Here is a 15069-nt window from a genome sequence, read left to right as displayed (position 1 = left end):
TCCAGCACTGTGAAGCTCAAGTGAATTTCCTTAATGAATCTTAACAGTAGGGGATCTGTGTTGTTCAAAATGAGCTTTGCTAGTGGCTCATCTGAAAAAGACTTATTTTTCGATACAATTGCTTTTTTTTGCGTAGTCCACATTCTCAGCATGCTGTTTATCGAGACAGTATTTATTAATACATGTTAGATACTTTCATAAATAAAGGCAGGCTATTCAAGAATGATAACATAAAAAGGGACCCAAATTTTTTAAAAAGTACTAGGTCAACTTCATTTCTGGCTTGAACTAGTTAGGCTGTCCTGTGGGAAAGTGATCCACTTTTCTGACATAATTGGTTTGTGTGCCACAAATAGAAATGGCAAGCCTAAAATTTGCACGGTAATTTTTCTATGCTTTCCTTTTCTATGCTTTCCTTTTCCATGCTTTGATAACTCACCTCTGAACCTAGCAGTCCCCTTTACGTGGACAAAGCAGAACACCAAGGAGACTGTCCACACTCACCCAGCGCGCGGAGCAGAGCCCAACACAGGCTGAGGAGCCGCATGCCCAGGCTGCGTTCTGTTAGTGCTCGAGCTGGGTGGTTTTGAACGAGGTCTTAACTGAGCTCTTCCTCCCCAAGCGCCTGGCAGACTTAAAAAGCATGTGTAAAGGATCTACACATTCCACTGGACTCTGAAACTGAGCCCCTTGTGGGATCCCAGTAGCACCCCCATTCGCCACCCACAGCCAAGCCTGCAGCAGGTTCTCAGTGCGAACTGTGCAGCGTGTGTCCAGCTTGCTATCTGGCATCGGGAGCAGCCTTTTCTGTGTTGAAGCAGTGGTGAGGCTCAGCGCTGTGTGTGGCTGTTATTGTCAGCCTAACTCAATAAATCCTTAAATGCTTTTCTAAAATCAAGTACTATGTGAGGTGTGAGGGAGTGGGAAGAACATAAAAAGAAAGAGATAGGAGACACAAAGCAGAAGGGAAAAAGAGAGAAGATATCTGAAAAGGAGAGAGACAGGAAAGAGGGACTCCTCACTGGGCTTTGGAGTCAGACAGAAGGAGGGGTTCAAAACCCAGATTTATAGGTTCCCCACTATGCATTTCACTTAAATTGGGAACGGTTACCCAGCTGTGTTAAAGGTGACTAATAAAGAGATCTTTATTTATCAAATAATGAAAATCCTTATTTATAATGGTGGTAGCTGGCTTATGTGTTCTGTGCTTTTAGTTTTAGAAAGACTGTGTTTCCTTTGCATTGCTGAGGCTTCAGGGTCTCAATTAGGATTTGGTTTGGCTGCGTTGTGACAGAGACCCATATAAAGTTTAGTATACAAGATTTTCTTCTCTCACATAAAGAAGTTCAAAGGTCAGCAGTCTAGAGCCTTTAAGGTGGTTCCTCAGATTGTGAGAGCCCAGACTCCTTCCAGCTTTTTGCTCAGCCATCCTTCATCTTCATGGTTCAGTATGGCTGCTGGAGCTCCAGTAATTACATCCCTGTTTCAGGGAGCAGAATGAATGAAAGACAAAAGGAGGGCTGACCTTATTAAAATCTCCTTGTAAAGAAGTTTTCAAGAAGTACCATGTGACACTCTGTTTACATCTCAGTGGCCAGAACTTATTCTGGGCCACACATACTTTCTAGGAGCCTGGGAAGTGTAGTTTCACTGGTTCTCCATTTTTTGAGCCTTGTGTATGGACTCTAGCAAGAAACAGTGTGATGCTTAGAAAAATGTCTTAGAAGTTAAAACTGTTATTATTAGGAATAATATTAGTAACTCATATTTAAGGGGTCACAGGCACTATGTGCAGAAGTTTATATGAACCATCTCATTTAACCTTCCTTTGATGTAGGTGTTATTATCCTCATTTGACAGAAAAGAAATTGTGGTTTAAACAAGTTGAGTGGTTTGCCCAAGGTTACATCACTAGTAAGCAGTGGAGCTTAGAGCTCAGAACCAGACTTGTCTTTTACTAGATTCCAGGCCTTTAATCACTGCTTTGCCTCCCACTTTGCAAGTTTTAACTTTGTAGCTTATTCAGATCTACAATGGGATGTTTTAAAACCTTCTCTCCTGTTTGTGGTTTTGTAGTCGTTAGCTCTCTACCCTTTTTACCAAACACACCACACACACACACACAGACACACACATACCCCTCTCCTTTATTTTTTTCAAATCTTTAAGTATTTTTATGCTTATGGAAAAGAACTTGACTTTTAACACTTTAATTCATTGTGAGTTGATCAGGAATCTGGATGTTAGAGTTTTTGGCCATTTCTTATGTATGGCCATTTCTTTCTCCCAGATGCAGCCCTAAAAGCTATTGGGGATAACAGGGTAAGAAAGAGTCCCTAGCCTCAAGGCATTTACAGTATAATTCTTTAGAGAATGGATTTTAGACAAGCCTCTTAACATCAAATTATACTATGACACTACATGTCAATCACAACTGACCTAGATGTGCACACCCATTTGTCCTTATAATTACGTGAGCATCACTGTGACCTCTAAATGACTACCCATCCCTTCAACACATTCCTAAGAAATTAGGTTGAGTAAATAGGCAATTCTGTATTAGTACTCTTTGTATTTTTAAACAACATGGCTTATTATTATTATTTTAGTAATAAGAGCTTAATTTACATAAAGAAGATATGGGGTGGATTATAATACCTGTTATTTTGAAATGTCCATTTGTAAAAACAATTGAATTCCTATTTTATGACATTTTGAATAATGGCAGAAATAATGTTCAAGTGTATTATTAGAAGCCCAAATCAAAGGGGGATCTGTGTGACATTTGGGACCAGAGCCTGCCAATAGCAGCCTTTGTAGGGTTTATCACTGGTATGCTTTTTTGACAAGATCAGAGAAGAAAGATGTTCCACCTGACAGGTTAGGAAAAAGGGAGCAAACCCAGAGATGTGAGGCTGATGACACCATCTCCCTGCGAGACTTCCATAAATCCAGTCTTTGTACCTGGAAATCGGATATTGAGAGAAGGGGCTGGCAAGGATTCTCATTCTATCCATTTCTCTGCTTTGTTTTCTAGTGCATCTACTGCTTAAAGTTATTTCTTTACAAAGAAGTCATTTTTTTTTCTGTTTGGGGGCTACCTACAAATTATTCTCCCCGTTTCCTGATATGTGTACACAGAAACATTCTGTTTCATAATGGGAAGGTGATTTTTTTATAGGCATAGATATGCTGTCTTCCCCTGAGATTTGCCTAGAGGTATTCGCTGCTAGTCTTTAAGGTACTTTGTTAACAGCTCCATCAGTTCTTTTTTTCTTAGGTTACTCTGCACACTGTATCATGTGCCCTGACACTTGATTTATAGGTAAGAGTCTGCTGGCTCTCCCAATAGTCCCTTTCATCTTTGATGACCTAATTAACTTTATCTGATCAGGGAAAATTGACATTTCCCTATTGTCCTTCAGATAATGGGCTTCATTATTACTGTGAGTGAATTTTACTTTGAAAACTTACACCATTGTAAGTTGGCTCCTAATGATAATGATAAATAGCACTTGTGTAGAGCTTTAGAATTAAACAAACCAAAAGAATAAAGAAGGCCTTTCTACACGGTGTGCAATCCTTACTGCAGTGCTGAGGGAGATGGTGCAACTCATTCACCATTTCCCGTCCCCAGGGATTCTGCGGTAAACCAGGAACTGGGTTTCCTCCCTCCTCTCACATCATGGGGGAGAAACGTTGATTATGAATGAGGGAGACATGTTGTTAGAAGAAATCTGTAGCTCGCAGAACTTAAGTGGCTTGCCCAAAGTTGTTGTACATGATAGAATTTGTGTGGATGTGTGATCGATGACTAAACTGGAAAGGTAAGTAGGAAGGAGATTTTGAAGTCTTGGAAAATGGATCAGAGTTGGAATGTTTTTTCTATAGACAGTGGGTAGCCAGGAGAGGCTGAGGATTGGAGCAGTGATAAAATCAAAGCCTTAGAAAGACTATTCTGATAGTGAGGTGCTGGGTCAATGAATATGGTTGTAGACATGTGGAACAACCGAGGAAGTGCTAATACTTATATGCGTAAGAGAAAGCCCTGAAACAATGGATGGTACTCAGGCTGGGATGGGACAAATAGAGGAGACACTGCTGTGGGAAAATGGAGCGGACTTGGGGGCTGACTGCATAGGAGAAGGAAAAGAGAAGGAGAAGCCAATGATGTTTGAAGCTTCAGGTGATAAGAAGAACTAAGTAATAACTGTGGACAGCAGTAGGAGCTCAGAGAGCGTCAGTTAGAGAAGCCCAAATGGCTTCTTTCTAAGATCCTATCTTTGATGACTCTTAAGAGTATTTCCTAAAACCAGGAATAATGTTCCTTCCTGCTCTCTTCATTTTGGATCCAGTTTAAGAATGGCTTTCCCTATTTTGGTTTGTCTTGAGGGAGTAAGGAAGAATTCCCCCAAAGACTTAAAGTTGTGAGAAATTGGAGCTAAGATCACTACTCGGAAGTGGGTCTCTTTCCGAATGCGTGAAACGATAGGTCAGCTAAGACCAGTGTGTGGCGTATGCTGACTACTGATTGAGTGGACTGTTTCCTAGGCATTTTTTGTCGACCACAACTCCCGTACCACCACGTTCATCGATCCGCGGCTCCCGCTTCAGAGCAGTCGACCCACCAGCGCGCTGGTTCATCGGCAGCACCTCACGCGGCAGCGCAGCCACAGCGCGGGCGAGGTGAGTCCTGGGGGCGCCCCGGGGACCGACCGACCTGCTGCTGCAGAGACGCTGCGGGCATGGGGGGGCTTGGTGGAATTGTGCTGGCTTTTATTATTAAAGGTTTTATTTTTCTAGTTTGATTTAGAGGTTATCATTTGGAGGCTGAAAAGTGTTGGAATGTTGACAGGGCTTCTCTGGAAATAGCTAGAGCCTAAATTACAAATTTAAAAAGTAGAAGATAAGAAGAAAGATTGAAGAAATTAGAGACTTTTTTTTTTTAGTTCAAAGGGTGATGAGAGAAAATTCATAATGTAACAAGATGGTCAAGAGAGGAGGATGACCCATTTTGCACACGTAAGGGCAGCTGGATTCATGGGAAGAAAGGAATGTAATTTTTAGTGTGCTAAAATTTGGTTAAATATAGGGAAGTTCCTCAAGTGAGGGTTGCTGGATTAGATTTAAATCATTGACCAAAGCTATGGGGTTGTGGTATCCTCACTAATATTTTTTAAAATTCGGATATATCTGAGAGTTGATTTATGTACTCTATGTACCCAGAGAAAATGGGCGGAATTAATTGCTAAGCGCTCTGCTGGGCTCGCCTTTCCTAGTTCGCAGTGTCCCATGGTGACCACAAGAGGGCACCCTAACAGCCTAACCAAAGGAAAAAAAAAGAAGAAAGAATCTCTTCCTGTTTCCCTTTTTCTTTAGCAGCTTAAACAAAAACAACTAATATTTTAGGTCAAAATTTTTCTCCTTAATACAGGCTTATGCTTTGAATGTATATCATTGCTTGGTACACATTGTTTCTAAAAATTCCCTTAGATAAACAGAATTAAGATTCTTTTCCTGCATGCCTTTTCTACATCTACGTGCATATCGTATTTTCAGTATTACATTGTAGGTCAAATATTTTTGTAGCCTCTATTATAAGAACAACTTACGACTGCAGTAAATAACTGGATTTGATTCATCAGAATTCCACTCTTGGAATGTCCCCTCATGATTTACGTACTTACTCTAATGCCTCGTGTGTGTTTGCTGGTTGTAAGTGCAGCCATAGAAGAGTATACAAGAGAAGCTCATATAAAAATGATATATAAATCTATTCCCTTATGAGGTATGCACAAAAATATTTGTTTTATGAGTAGCTAATAAATCTTTACCTTGCTGTCGTATAAACCATTAATGGTGAACTGGATGTTGCTAACAGCATTCATCTTAGAAGCAGAACAGACCTCTCACCTTTGGACCGTGTGCGTGATGTGTAGCATGAATAGGGCCCTGCCTGACTTTATCACACGACCAGTGCCCTTTAGCCATTTGCCTTATCTTGACTTCACAATATGAAGCTGCTGTTCAGTCTGGTCAGGACTACCTGTGAGATTAATAGCTATCCTTATATTTTCTTTCAACCCCTTTGTCTCAGAACTTGAATTCTTTTCATGGTCTCTTAGTCATCTGTTGTGGGAGAGGGATCCTAAGGTACACATTAAAATTTGGATGAAGATTTCTCTTCCTATTGATGGAAACTGAGCAGTGGAACAGAGATAACCCCATGAAGACTCAGCGTTCATCCCCAGCGTTGATGGACCTTTGAGGAGAATGTGCTTTCTGGCCCAGCTGTTGGAAGCACGCACATCCTGCAGCACTACGCACATTTATCAGGGCTTGCCCACTGTCTGACAGTCTGGTTTGAAGAACTGAGGTGTCAAGGAGAAGACTGTCGGCTGTTCTGGGAAATGATGACACATGACGTATACTGACAGCGGGGAAATTTATGTTGGTGTATTGAAATGACGAGTTCTGGGTCTGACAAACAAGGGGTGGTTAATGACTGAATCTCCCCCAAGAGTGGCTGACTTCATTCCTCCGAGCTGATAACTCAAGAAAAGCACTGTGAGAAGCTTCTTGTTACATCTGCGAGTCTTTCCAGCCACTCTCTTATACTTACTTAGCAAACATTCCAGGTAGTAGAAATTTGGGATGGAAGATCCAACAAATTAATGTTTACCAAACACCTGCAGTGTAGAAATATGGTGGTTGGTGTGAGAGATACAAATGAATAGGATATATTCCTGTCTTCTTATTAAGGAGGGAATACATGAAACTACCCATAATCCAAATGAATAAAAATATGAGTGAAAATGCTTTCTAAACTGGTACTAATGGCAGCTGCTTTAGCAATGTACACCACATGCCGTGGGAGCGCAGGGAAGGGCGCATCTAACGCCTGCTCATAGGGAAGGGAAGGCTTCCTCCAGGACGGGCTGTTGGAACTATGCTTTGAAGGATGAGTGAGAGCATTCTTGAAGGATAAGCAAGCCGTGGAGGGTGGGGACGATATTTCTCATTTTAGGGCCTTTAGAAAAACCCTCACCAAACGCCTGACTGATGGAATGTGATAAAATGGTCGTGAAGATTTGAGTGGGTGGGAGTAGATGCTCTATTTTAAAAGCACCAATTTCTAAATCCACTCTGTTATTCTGGCTTTTGTTCTCTTTCTCTCTTACACTGCTGTTCTGCTGTTGTCTTAAAAGGCTTCTGTCATGGGGGGAGAAATGCTAAAACAGAAGCTAAAGCAATGTTAGAGTTTTCTGGTAAGAATATTAATGGGCATTTTTGTTTATCTACTTGGATGTATGAGTTCCTAAATCTATGCTAGGACAATAAATAATTCAGGTTAGGGCAACCCTATTTAGCTGCTCCACACCTGCTACGATTAGCTCCCTGGTGTGGGAGGTTCAAACCAGAAAGAGCTGTTGTACTGGGTGCTCTAATGGGCATGTAAAATTGCTCCTAAGGAGATAATACACCAACTCAGAAAGCCACACGAAGACTGCTGCTCTTCTTCCCTCCCTGCCGAGGCAGGGAATTCCCTGACCTGCCTTGGCCCAAAGCAGGTATATCCTGGCAGTGCCCCAAGGTGTTTTGGACCACCCAGGTCTTCTCTCTGATCCTCATGTTGCCGGCTGTGTTCTGTGGAGGCAAAAGTTCCTCCTGATGAACAGGTCTGCAGTTCAGCTTCTATAGCCCCAATAATTGTAAGCCTAGGGAAGCACTCCTGTACCCCTTGGTAAATAGTCACTTCCCTGGCCCCTCTCAAGGATGTGGAAATGGATGCCCCAACCCCTCCCGTCAGTTCGGCAGCTAACGCAGGGCTTCTGAGAATCCTGTGTCAACTCCTCAATTGGCTTCTGTACTGATCACTTGGTACTTTAACAATGCTCATTGTCAGTTATTTTGAACAACTCAGCTCGAGGTGCTGATATAAAGCACTCTAGGTCTTGGGGCAGAACATAAATGATGCTTTTGTTTGCAGGTAGGAGAAGATTCTCGACATGCAGGACCACCAGTTCTTCCCAGGCCGTCAAGTACGTTTAATACAGTCAGTCGGCCGCAGTACCAGGACATGGTTCCAGTGGGTATGTCATCCCTTTTCAGAAATCTTTATCTTTGCTTTTCACATCAGTATGCAAGATGCACTCTGTGCTGAGACTTTCCTATTGTCAGCCTGCCTCTTTGCCCTGTACTGAGAAACGATTGCCTTATCCCTAAGAAATTGATTTGAGTCTCAAAACACTTATGTCTTGTAAAATCCTATAGGGTAAGATGTTTTTACACTACCCTAACTTTTTCTGAGTAGAGCTATTATATTAGATTGTTGAAGTTAAGGAAAAGTAAGTTATTAAGGCGACTGTATTATGTGGTCATTTCAAATTAAGCATTAGGACAAGCATATACTTAGTATATATCTAATGCTTGGGACAGAATTTAAATGGTGTGTGAGCCTGTAGTAGCCTTACAAACAAGAAAGCAATGATGGCACATTCTTCAGGGTTTTTGTAGCAACTACAAGGCAGCAAGAGCCTCCAAAATTGTAAAATAAAAATAAACGAATTTGGGCAAATAAGCCTAAAGATCAACTTGAGTTGTTATTAACATGATGAGGTTGAGTAGGTCAGTTTTCAAACCTGGAACCGTACGGCAGGTGGAGCGGACAGACTGGCGGCCATATGGGCTTCCTGTTCCATCTTAAATTGGAGCAGCTCTCCATTTGTCTGTTTTTACTTTAAAATTTTGACTTTTTTAGGAAAAACTTTACCATGAAATGTAATGTAATACCCTTGACCTAAAGAAGTTTGACAGCCACTAGGTAAGAAGAAATCTTGGATCCAAGTCTAACGTCTACATCTTATTATGCCCCTAACAATAGGATGCTAAATACTGCACGTAGAAGTTTAAAGCACTATAAAAGTGTGCTCAACAAGTCATCTAGTCTCTCGTTATGGGTGGAATGTAAAAACCCATTGACAACACTTCAATTATGAAAGTGTTTTCATTATTTATATATGGTGAAATGTACACTTAGCGACACTTTGAATTTGACAATGGGATTCCATGTTAGCAGATTGTATTTTCTTTTTAATTTTTTCAAATTGAACTGAAATGTATACGTACAGGCAGCACGATGCAACTACAACTTGAACCGGCAAATGTCTAGAGAATTATACTTCTTTTGATTGATCATTTGTTAGTTGAAGAAGGCACGTTTCTTGATCATATTTATAAACACAAGAGTGTTGACTGAACTAGAACCGCTAATGTTTGAGAATTCAGACACTCAGTTCTGTGATTTAAATATATCTTTATTTCTGATTATAAATAGCTATAATCAAGATGAATCATCTTAAGTAAACAAATTAGTTTTCTTGGCAAAAGAGGTATTAACAGGGCCTATACTAAATTTTAATTAGCTTTTTAAAGTTCTGTGAACGAACATCAGCCAGCCCTGATTAAGATTTAAATTTTTCTTTTAACGTATTATGTTTCTTTTAATGTATTATGTTGATGACACTGATTGTGTTGTAGCTGTTGGTATAGTTGGTTTGGTAAAGAGCTATGTGTGGCTCATGGCATTTATTTCCACATAGAATTTGGGAATGGTTTGTCCCCTGCATTTTGTTGGTAGCTGTTTCTGACAGCTATTGCATTTTGGCAACTTGTTCTGCCTCTTTACCTCTCTACTCCTCTAGATGGCTGATATTTAATCAGAAGATGGTTTTTCACTTCTAACAGTTGCTTATGAGGTTGATTTTGGTAACCAGTAGCTCACAACGATCAGCGTCTAGAATCTTGCTGGTGATCTCATCTTGCACTGTGATAGTAAATATGGCTCATCGAGTGAGTTTAAGGAGTGCTTCAGTGACTCACACCCAATAGATGGAAGTCCAGTCCTCATATGACAGAGTTGACACAAATTGGAATTTAAGCATCTGTAGTGACTACAAGCTAGGACTTTGAGTATAAAGAATATTAACCAGAAAAACATATTTTTAAAAGTTTGGATTTATGTGCATAAAACTAATAAGAGATTTTTTTCAATATTGTTATATTTTCTGATTTTTTTCAGCTTACAATGACAAGATTGTTGCATTTCTGCGCCAACCCAACATCTTTGAAATTCTGCAGGAGCGTCAACCTGACCTTACCAGGAATCACTCACTCAGGTAACCGTAATATTGGTATTTGGCTCAAGTCGTGTAAACCCAACTGTTACATCTTCAGTAACATTAATAATCATCTTGGAAATTCACTCTTTTCTTTCTGACTTTCTGAAAAGCCGTCTCGTGCACCAATACTTTACGTCATCAACACTGTATCATTGTAGTCCTGGCTTTTCTCTGTTAAGTTCAAGGGTTGAATAAGATTGACTGAAGAACCTAGAACCCTCCTTAAAGAAGAAAAAGAATGAAAGAGAAAAAAAATTCACAGCCAACAACGCATCCTAGATGTGCAGATTATAATGAAAATAATAAGACGCTAATATTTTTGAGAGTAGCTTGAGTAAACAAAAGTAACACAGAGTTTATTGAATTGAGATTTATAAAATCCTAGACTTGGTATTCACATTTTTCCACAATAAAAATGCAGTGGAACCCAAGGAAGGAATCTGATCCTCTCCACAATTCAGCATTCCCCTGCACGAACCCTCTCTTCTAAACAACACTTTGAAGCATCACGCTTCAAGCCCGATTTTACTTTCCTGAATACATGCTGTTCCTTTTCCCTGGCAAGTTTTTCTCTTCTTCTGCGTTTGGCAAGAAAGATATTTCCTATTAAACTCAATGCAAGCTGCCCCTTTTTGAAGTCTTTCAGCTCCACTGTGCTTTCATGATCTAGTCTGTATTTCTCAACTTCAGTGTTCTAGGCATCAGTGGAGATGGAAAAAAGTGCAAGTTTCTGCTGAAAATCTGACATAACTTAAAGCCCGTTTGGTTTACACGTTACCTTTGCTGGTAGAAATACTTTTGCCGCATGGTGCCATCCTGGCCCACAGCAGTGATTCTCAAATACTACTCAGTTGGACCAAACAGTTTTCATGAGGATCACCTGGGGAGCTTCATAAAGGACAAAATGCCAGGTCTCATCTCCCTTCCCTGAGTTCACACCTCCTATCCTCCCATGTCCTGCCCAGAAGTTTAATTCAGCAGGTCTAGGGTTAGAGCTCAAACATGTCCTTTCTTAAAGCCTCTCTATGTAATTCCGGCGGCACAGCCAGGTGTAATAACCTCTGGTCTAGACACTAATTTGATAATTAATTGTGTAAAGTTATCAAGCTGTCCTTCATACTATTTTGGTTATGTGACTTTTGTGCTTTGATTTGACTTTTCAAGTCCTTATGCTGTATTTCCCAATTAGATTATAATCTCCTTACAAATAGGGATCTTATCCAACTCATCATTATTTTTCCTCCTTACTCCTCAAATCTATAGAATAGCACTTTATATAGTGAATATAAATATATATATATTTGTTGATTTGATAATAAATTATCAAATATTCTTATGGTGCTCTCAGTCTCTTGTATCCTTTTTTTATTGAGATATAATTGACATACAACATTGTATTGGTTTCAGGTGTACAACATAATGATTCAATATTTGTATTGTATTGTATTGTATTTGTATTGATCATTCATATGATCACCACAATGTCTAATTAACATCCGTCACCATACCTAGTTATAGATTTTTTTTCTTGTGATGAGAGCTTTTAAATTCTACTCTCTTAGCAACTTTCAAATATGCAGTACAGTATTATTAACTATAGTCGCCATGCTGTACATTACATCCCATGACTTATTTATTTTATAACTGGAAATTTGTACCTTTGGACTCTTTTCACCCATTTTGTCTACCTCCCACCCTCATCCGTTTCTCATATCTTTAAAGTTGCCGTTAACCTTCTAAAGTTTCTAAGCCTTAAAGCTACATATAATTTCAAGTATGACACTACAAACGTTGCTCATACAGAAATCCCAGTTTTGAATTAGTTAACATGTAACTCAGGTCTCAGTGTTGCCAACTTGACAAGCATGCTGTTCTCAATTACAGAGAATTATAAAAATTATACAAGCTATCATTTTGTATATTTTATATTATGGCATCCACTCAGTAATCCATGGTCCACTAGAGAATCTTGTATAAGAAGTATTTGTTCATAAAATTGCAGAAATGAGCTCCTTAGTTGTCTAATGAGAGATCTTAGAGATTCTGGGTCTCAAAGCAAGACAAACAAACAAAATCCCTCCTCTTTTGCGAATCATGAAATAAGGAGAACCCTATTTTCTCTTTTTTCTACCAGTTCCAACCCCAACACACACATACTTCTAGTCAATATCTGTTCCTCTGAAAGTACCCCACCCCCCAAAAATAAGAACCAGAAAGAGGAAACTCAAGAAATTTTCCAGTTTTGCTCTGCACTCCACGTTCTTATTTACACCAATTTAACATAGCCTCAGATCTCCACCATCGGAGAAATCGTGTGATTTAATATTCCTGAACAGGGCATCCAACTTTACCATTATCCTTTAATGACTTGGCAGAACCTTAGCAGATCCTAACAGAGGAAGAGCTGCAGGCCCCAGTGGGGAGCTTCCAGTTTTGTTTTTGTTTTTCTTTCTGCTTTTTCAAGTTGTAAAAGTTTCTAATCTTCTAAAGATTGCCGAAGATTTTTATCTTATGGTGATGTCAGAGGTCCTCGGTTAAGTACAGTTCTTCTTCTAACATAGATCTCACATGGTAATCTATTGCTAAGAAATTATTTGATAGGTTTTGAAATGTTCCTCTCTTATTCCAAAACTTATTTTTAAGTTTCCATTTACATTTTCTAAAACTATTGACAGAGTTCGATCATAAAAAGTGTAGCAGTCATGACCAGTAGAAGGAAGCAGGAACTTAAATCAATGAGATAATGCTCTTCCTCTTACAGTGTGTGTCGCAGTGCACTTTTATTTTCTGAAAAGTTTTCGGTAGTTAAGCATTTTGGTTATCATAGCAACGTAATGGGGAAGTTTGTATATCTAAGAGAACATTCTGTTTCATAAAGTTAAAACTGCATTGTAAGAAGCATTCCCACAAACTCAGGGTTCGGAACCAGCCGGGGTTCTTTAATCTCGTATTTCAGTGATATTTTTGATAAGAAGTTTATGCATGGAATACAGCCAGCGAGTAATTGTGTGTCAAAGGTAACTGTGGACCTTGCAGTCGTATCCTGAGCAAGGGTTCCCAAGGCCAGCGTAGCTCTGTGTGCATTCTTTCTCCTCTGTGTCACAGTGACTTGAAAGAAGTGTCCCTTCTTATTTCCTCCATAATATAATGAGGAAAAAGTGTTAGCCCTTGGGAGATTCAAATAGGTGCACCTCTTTGCTTTGTGTTTTTCTTGTTTTGCTTGTGATTCCTCCTGAACCAGAGGATAGCAGCAGTTTATTTAGTTTGTATATCCATATAAGGCTTCCTCTTCCTTGAGACGCCACTTGTGTATCTTTTCCTGTAGAATGGCTATGGTTTTCCATGCAAGGGGCTATGGCTTTTGCTTTCAATTTCCGTATTTAAATCACTGCTTCAAGTTCATCTGTCATGCAAATGTGAATGCTAAGAAGTTGTCCTCTTTTTTCCTTTTTAATCTCAGAAGAGGTTTATTTCCTTAGTTAGAAATATCAACCTCAGTACCACCTCCATCACATGGGCAGTATCACCATTGGATTACTAAATCCTACTGTTGGGCCTCATCGAAAGACAGTAATCATACTGAGAAGCTTTTTGTATGCTGTGACATTGAAATAAAAGCTGAAATAAAATGGTCTAATATTTTATCTGAAGGCAAATATAGTCATTAATAGAACAACATTTTAAGTATATTTTATAGGTGAATGTAATGAATTCAAATTCAATAAAATTTTTGGTAGTGGTGTTTGTACAACATCGTATTATGAACAAGGATCTAAGTGTCATAAAACTGAATTAAAGTTGTGAATTTCCCCTCTTGTGTAATTATTAGTTCCAGCCAGTAAATCTCCTCTCCACTAGTCCAGCTGTCCCCAGGCGTCAGTGATAATTAATTTGGGCTCCAGGCTGATTCCTCCTTGACTGTTTCCTAAATAAGTTCCCTTGCCATGAGGATGTGATCTGTGATCCTTTTTTTCATTCTGTGTAAATTGGGCCATTCCATTTTTTGTGTCATTAAATCAGCAACTTGGAAGTCAAGAAATTCTGAGCTACAAAAGGCAAATGGATCGTGTCTCAGTGTTCACCAGAACAGAAGCAGACACAGACTATATGACCTTCTATTTCTTTCCGTCATCCTATTTTAAGAGCCCTGGAATTTTTTTATTGCTCAATTATACTCTTAATTTTTTTTTCTTTTTAAAAATACTATGTGCCATTGTAGAACTATCAAACAGAATTACAGATTTTATGAAATAAAGAGTTAAAATTTCTGAAAGCTTGCTTTCATAAAACAAACCCCAGTGTTCAAAATTTCTGACCTATTTCGTGTCTAGTTTTCTAGTAAATGAGTTTTTCTACATTTAATATTGGGCTGGAAATATTAATCTCAGCTAACATCTGAGCTACTTGGTCAAAATAGCCTAAGTTTACTTCTGCCGATCCTTCAGCATTTTCTTGTTAAGACCTGCCTAGCTCTCTCTCATAGTCCTCTCCTGCTTTGTTTACTGCTCACTCAGATGTCTGGAATCAACATGACAAACTTCAGATGTCTGTTGTATCAAATTTAAGTAACAGGAAATCGGGGTTAGAACTATTATTTTCTTAGGGACCATTTACATAGGCATAATTACTGAATTTTTTAGAACACCTGATTAAAATAAGTTATTGATACCATGTAGTAATGATCATTGGAGAGTCCTGGTCTGTCTTTCACTGAAAGACCAGCATTAATACTGACTCCTAGAAAGTAGTAGAATATAGATCTTAAGAGTTCAGGCTTGACTCCTATAATTTATATGGAACCATAAAAGACCCCAAATAACCAAAGCAATCCTGAGAAAGAAGAACCAAGTGGAAGGCATCACACTTCCTGATTTCAAGCTATATTATA

At 39.2% G+C, this 15069-nt stretch overlaps 1 protein-coding gene across 5 annotated transcripts in view; it reads left to right on the top strand.

Moving 5' to 3' along the window:
- HECW2 (HECT, C2 and WW domain containing E3 ubiquitin protein ligase 2) overlaps nucleotides 1-15069 on the top strand; it is a 374671-nt gene that overhangs the window by 293348 nt on the left and 66254 nt on the right. For all 5 annotated transcript variants that reach the window (XM_023622255.2, XM_070242072.1, XM_070242073.1 and 2 more), the window contains 3 exons: nucleotides 4552-4686; nucleotides 7991-8093; nucleotides 10082-10178. In XM_023622255.2, the coding sequence (XP_023478023.1) occupies nucleotides 4552-4686; nucleotides 7991-8093; nucleotides 10082-10178 (335 nt within the window). The remainder of the gene's footprint in view (nucleotides 1-4551; nucleotides 4687-7990; nucleotides 8094-10081; nucleotides 10179-15069) is intronic.

Source organism: Equus caballus, chromosome 18 (genome assembly GCF_041296265.1).
Source record: "Equus caballus isolate H_3958 breed thoroughbred chromosome 18, TB-T2T, whole genome shotgun sequence".
Taxonomy (NCBI): Eukaryota; Metazoa; Chordata; class Mammalia; order Perissodactyla; family Equidae; genus Equus; species Equus caballus.
Note: the sequence above shows the minus strand (reverse complement) of the source record. Positions and strands in the feature narration are given on the sequence as shown.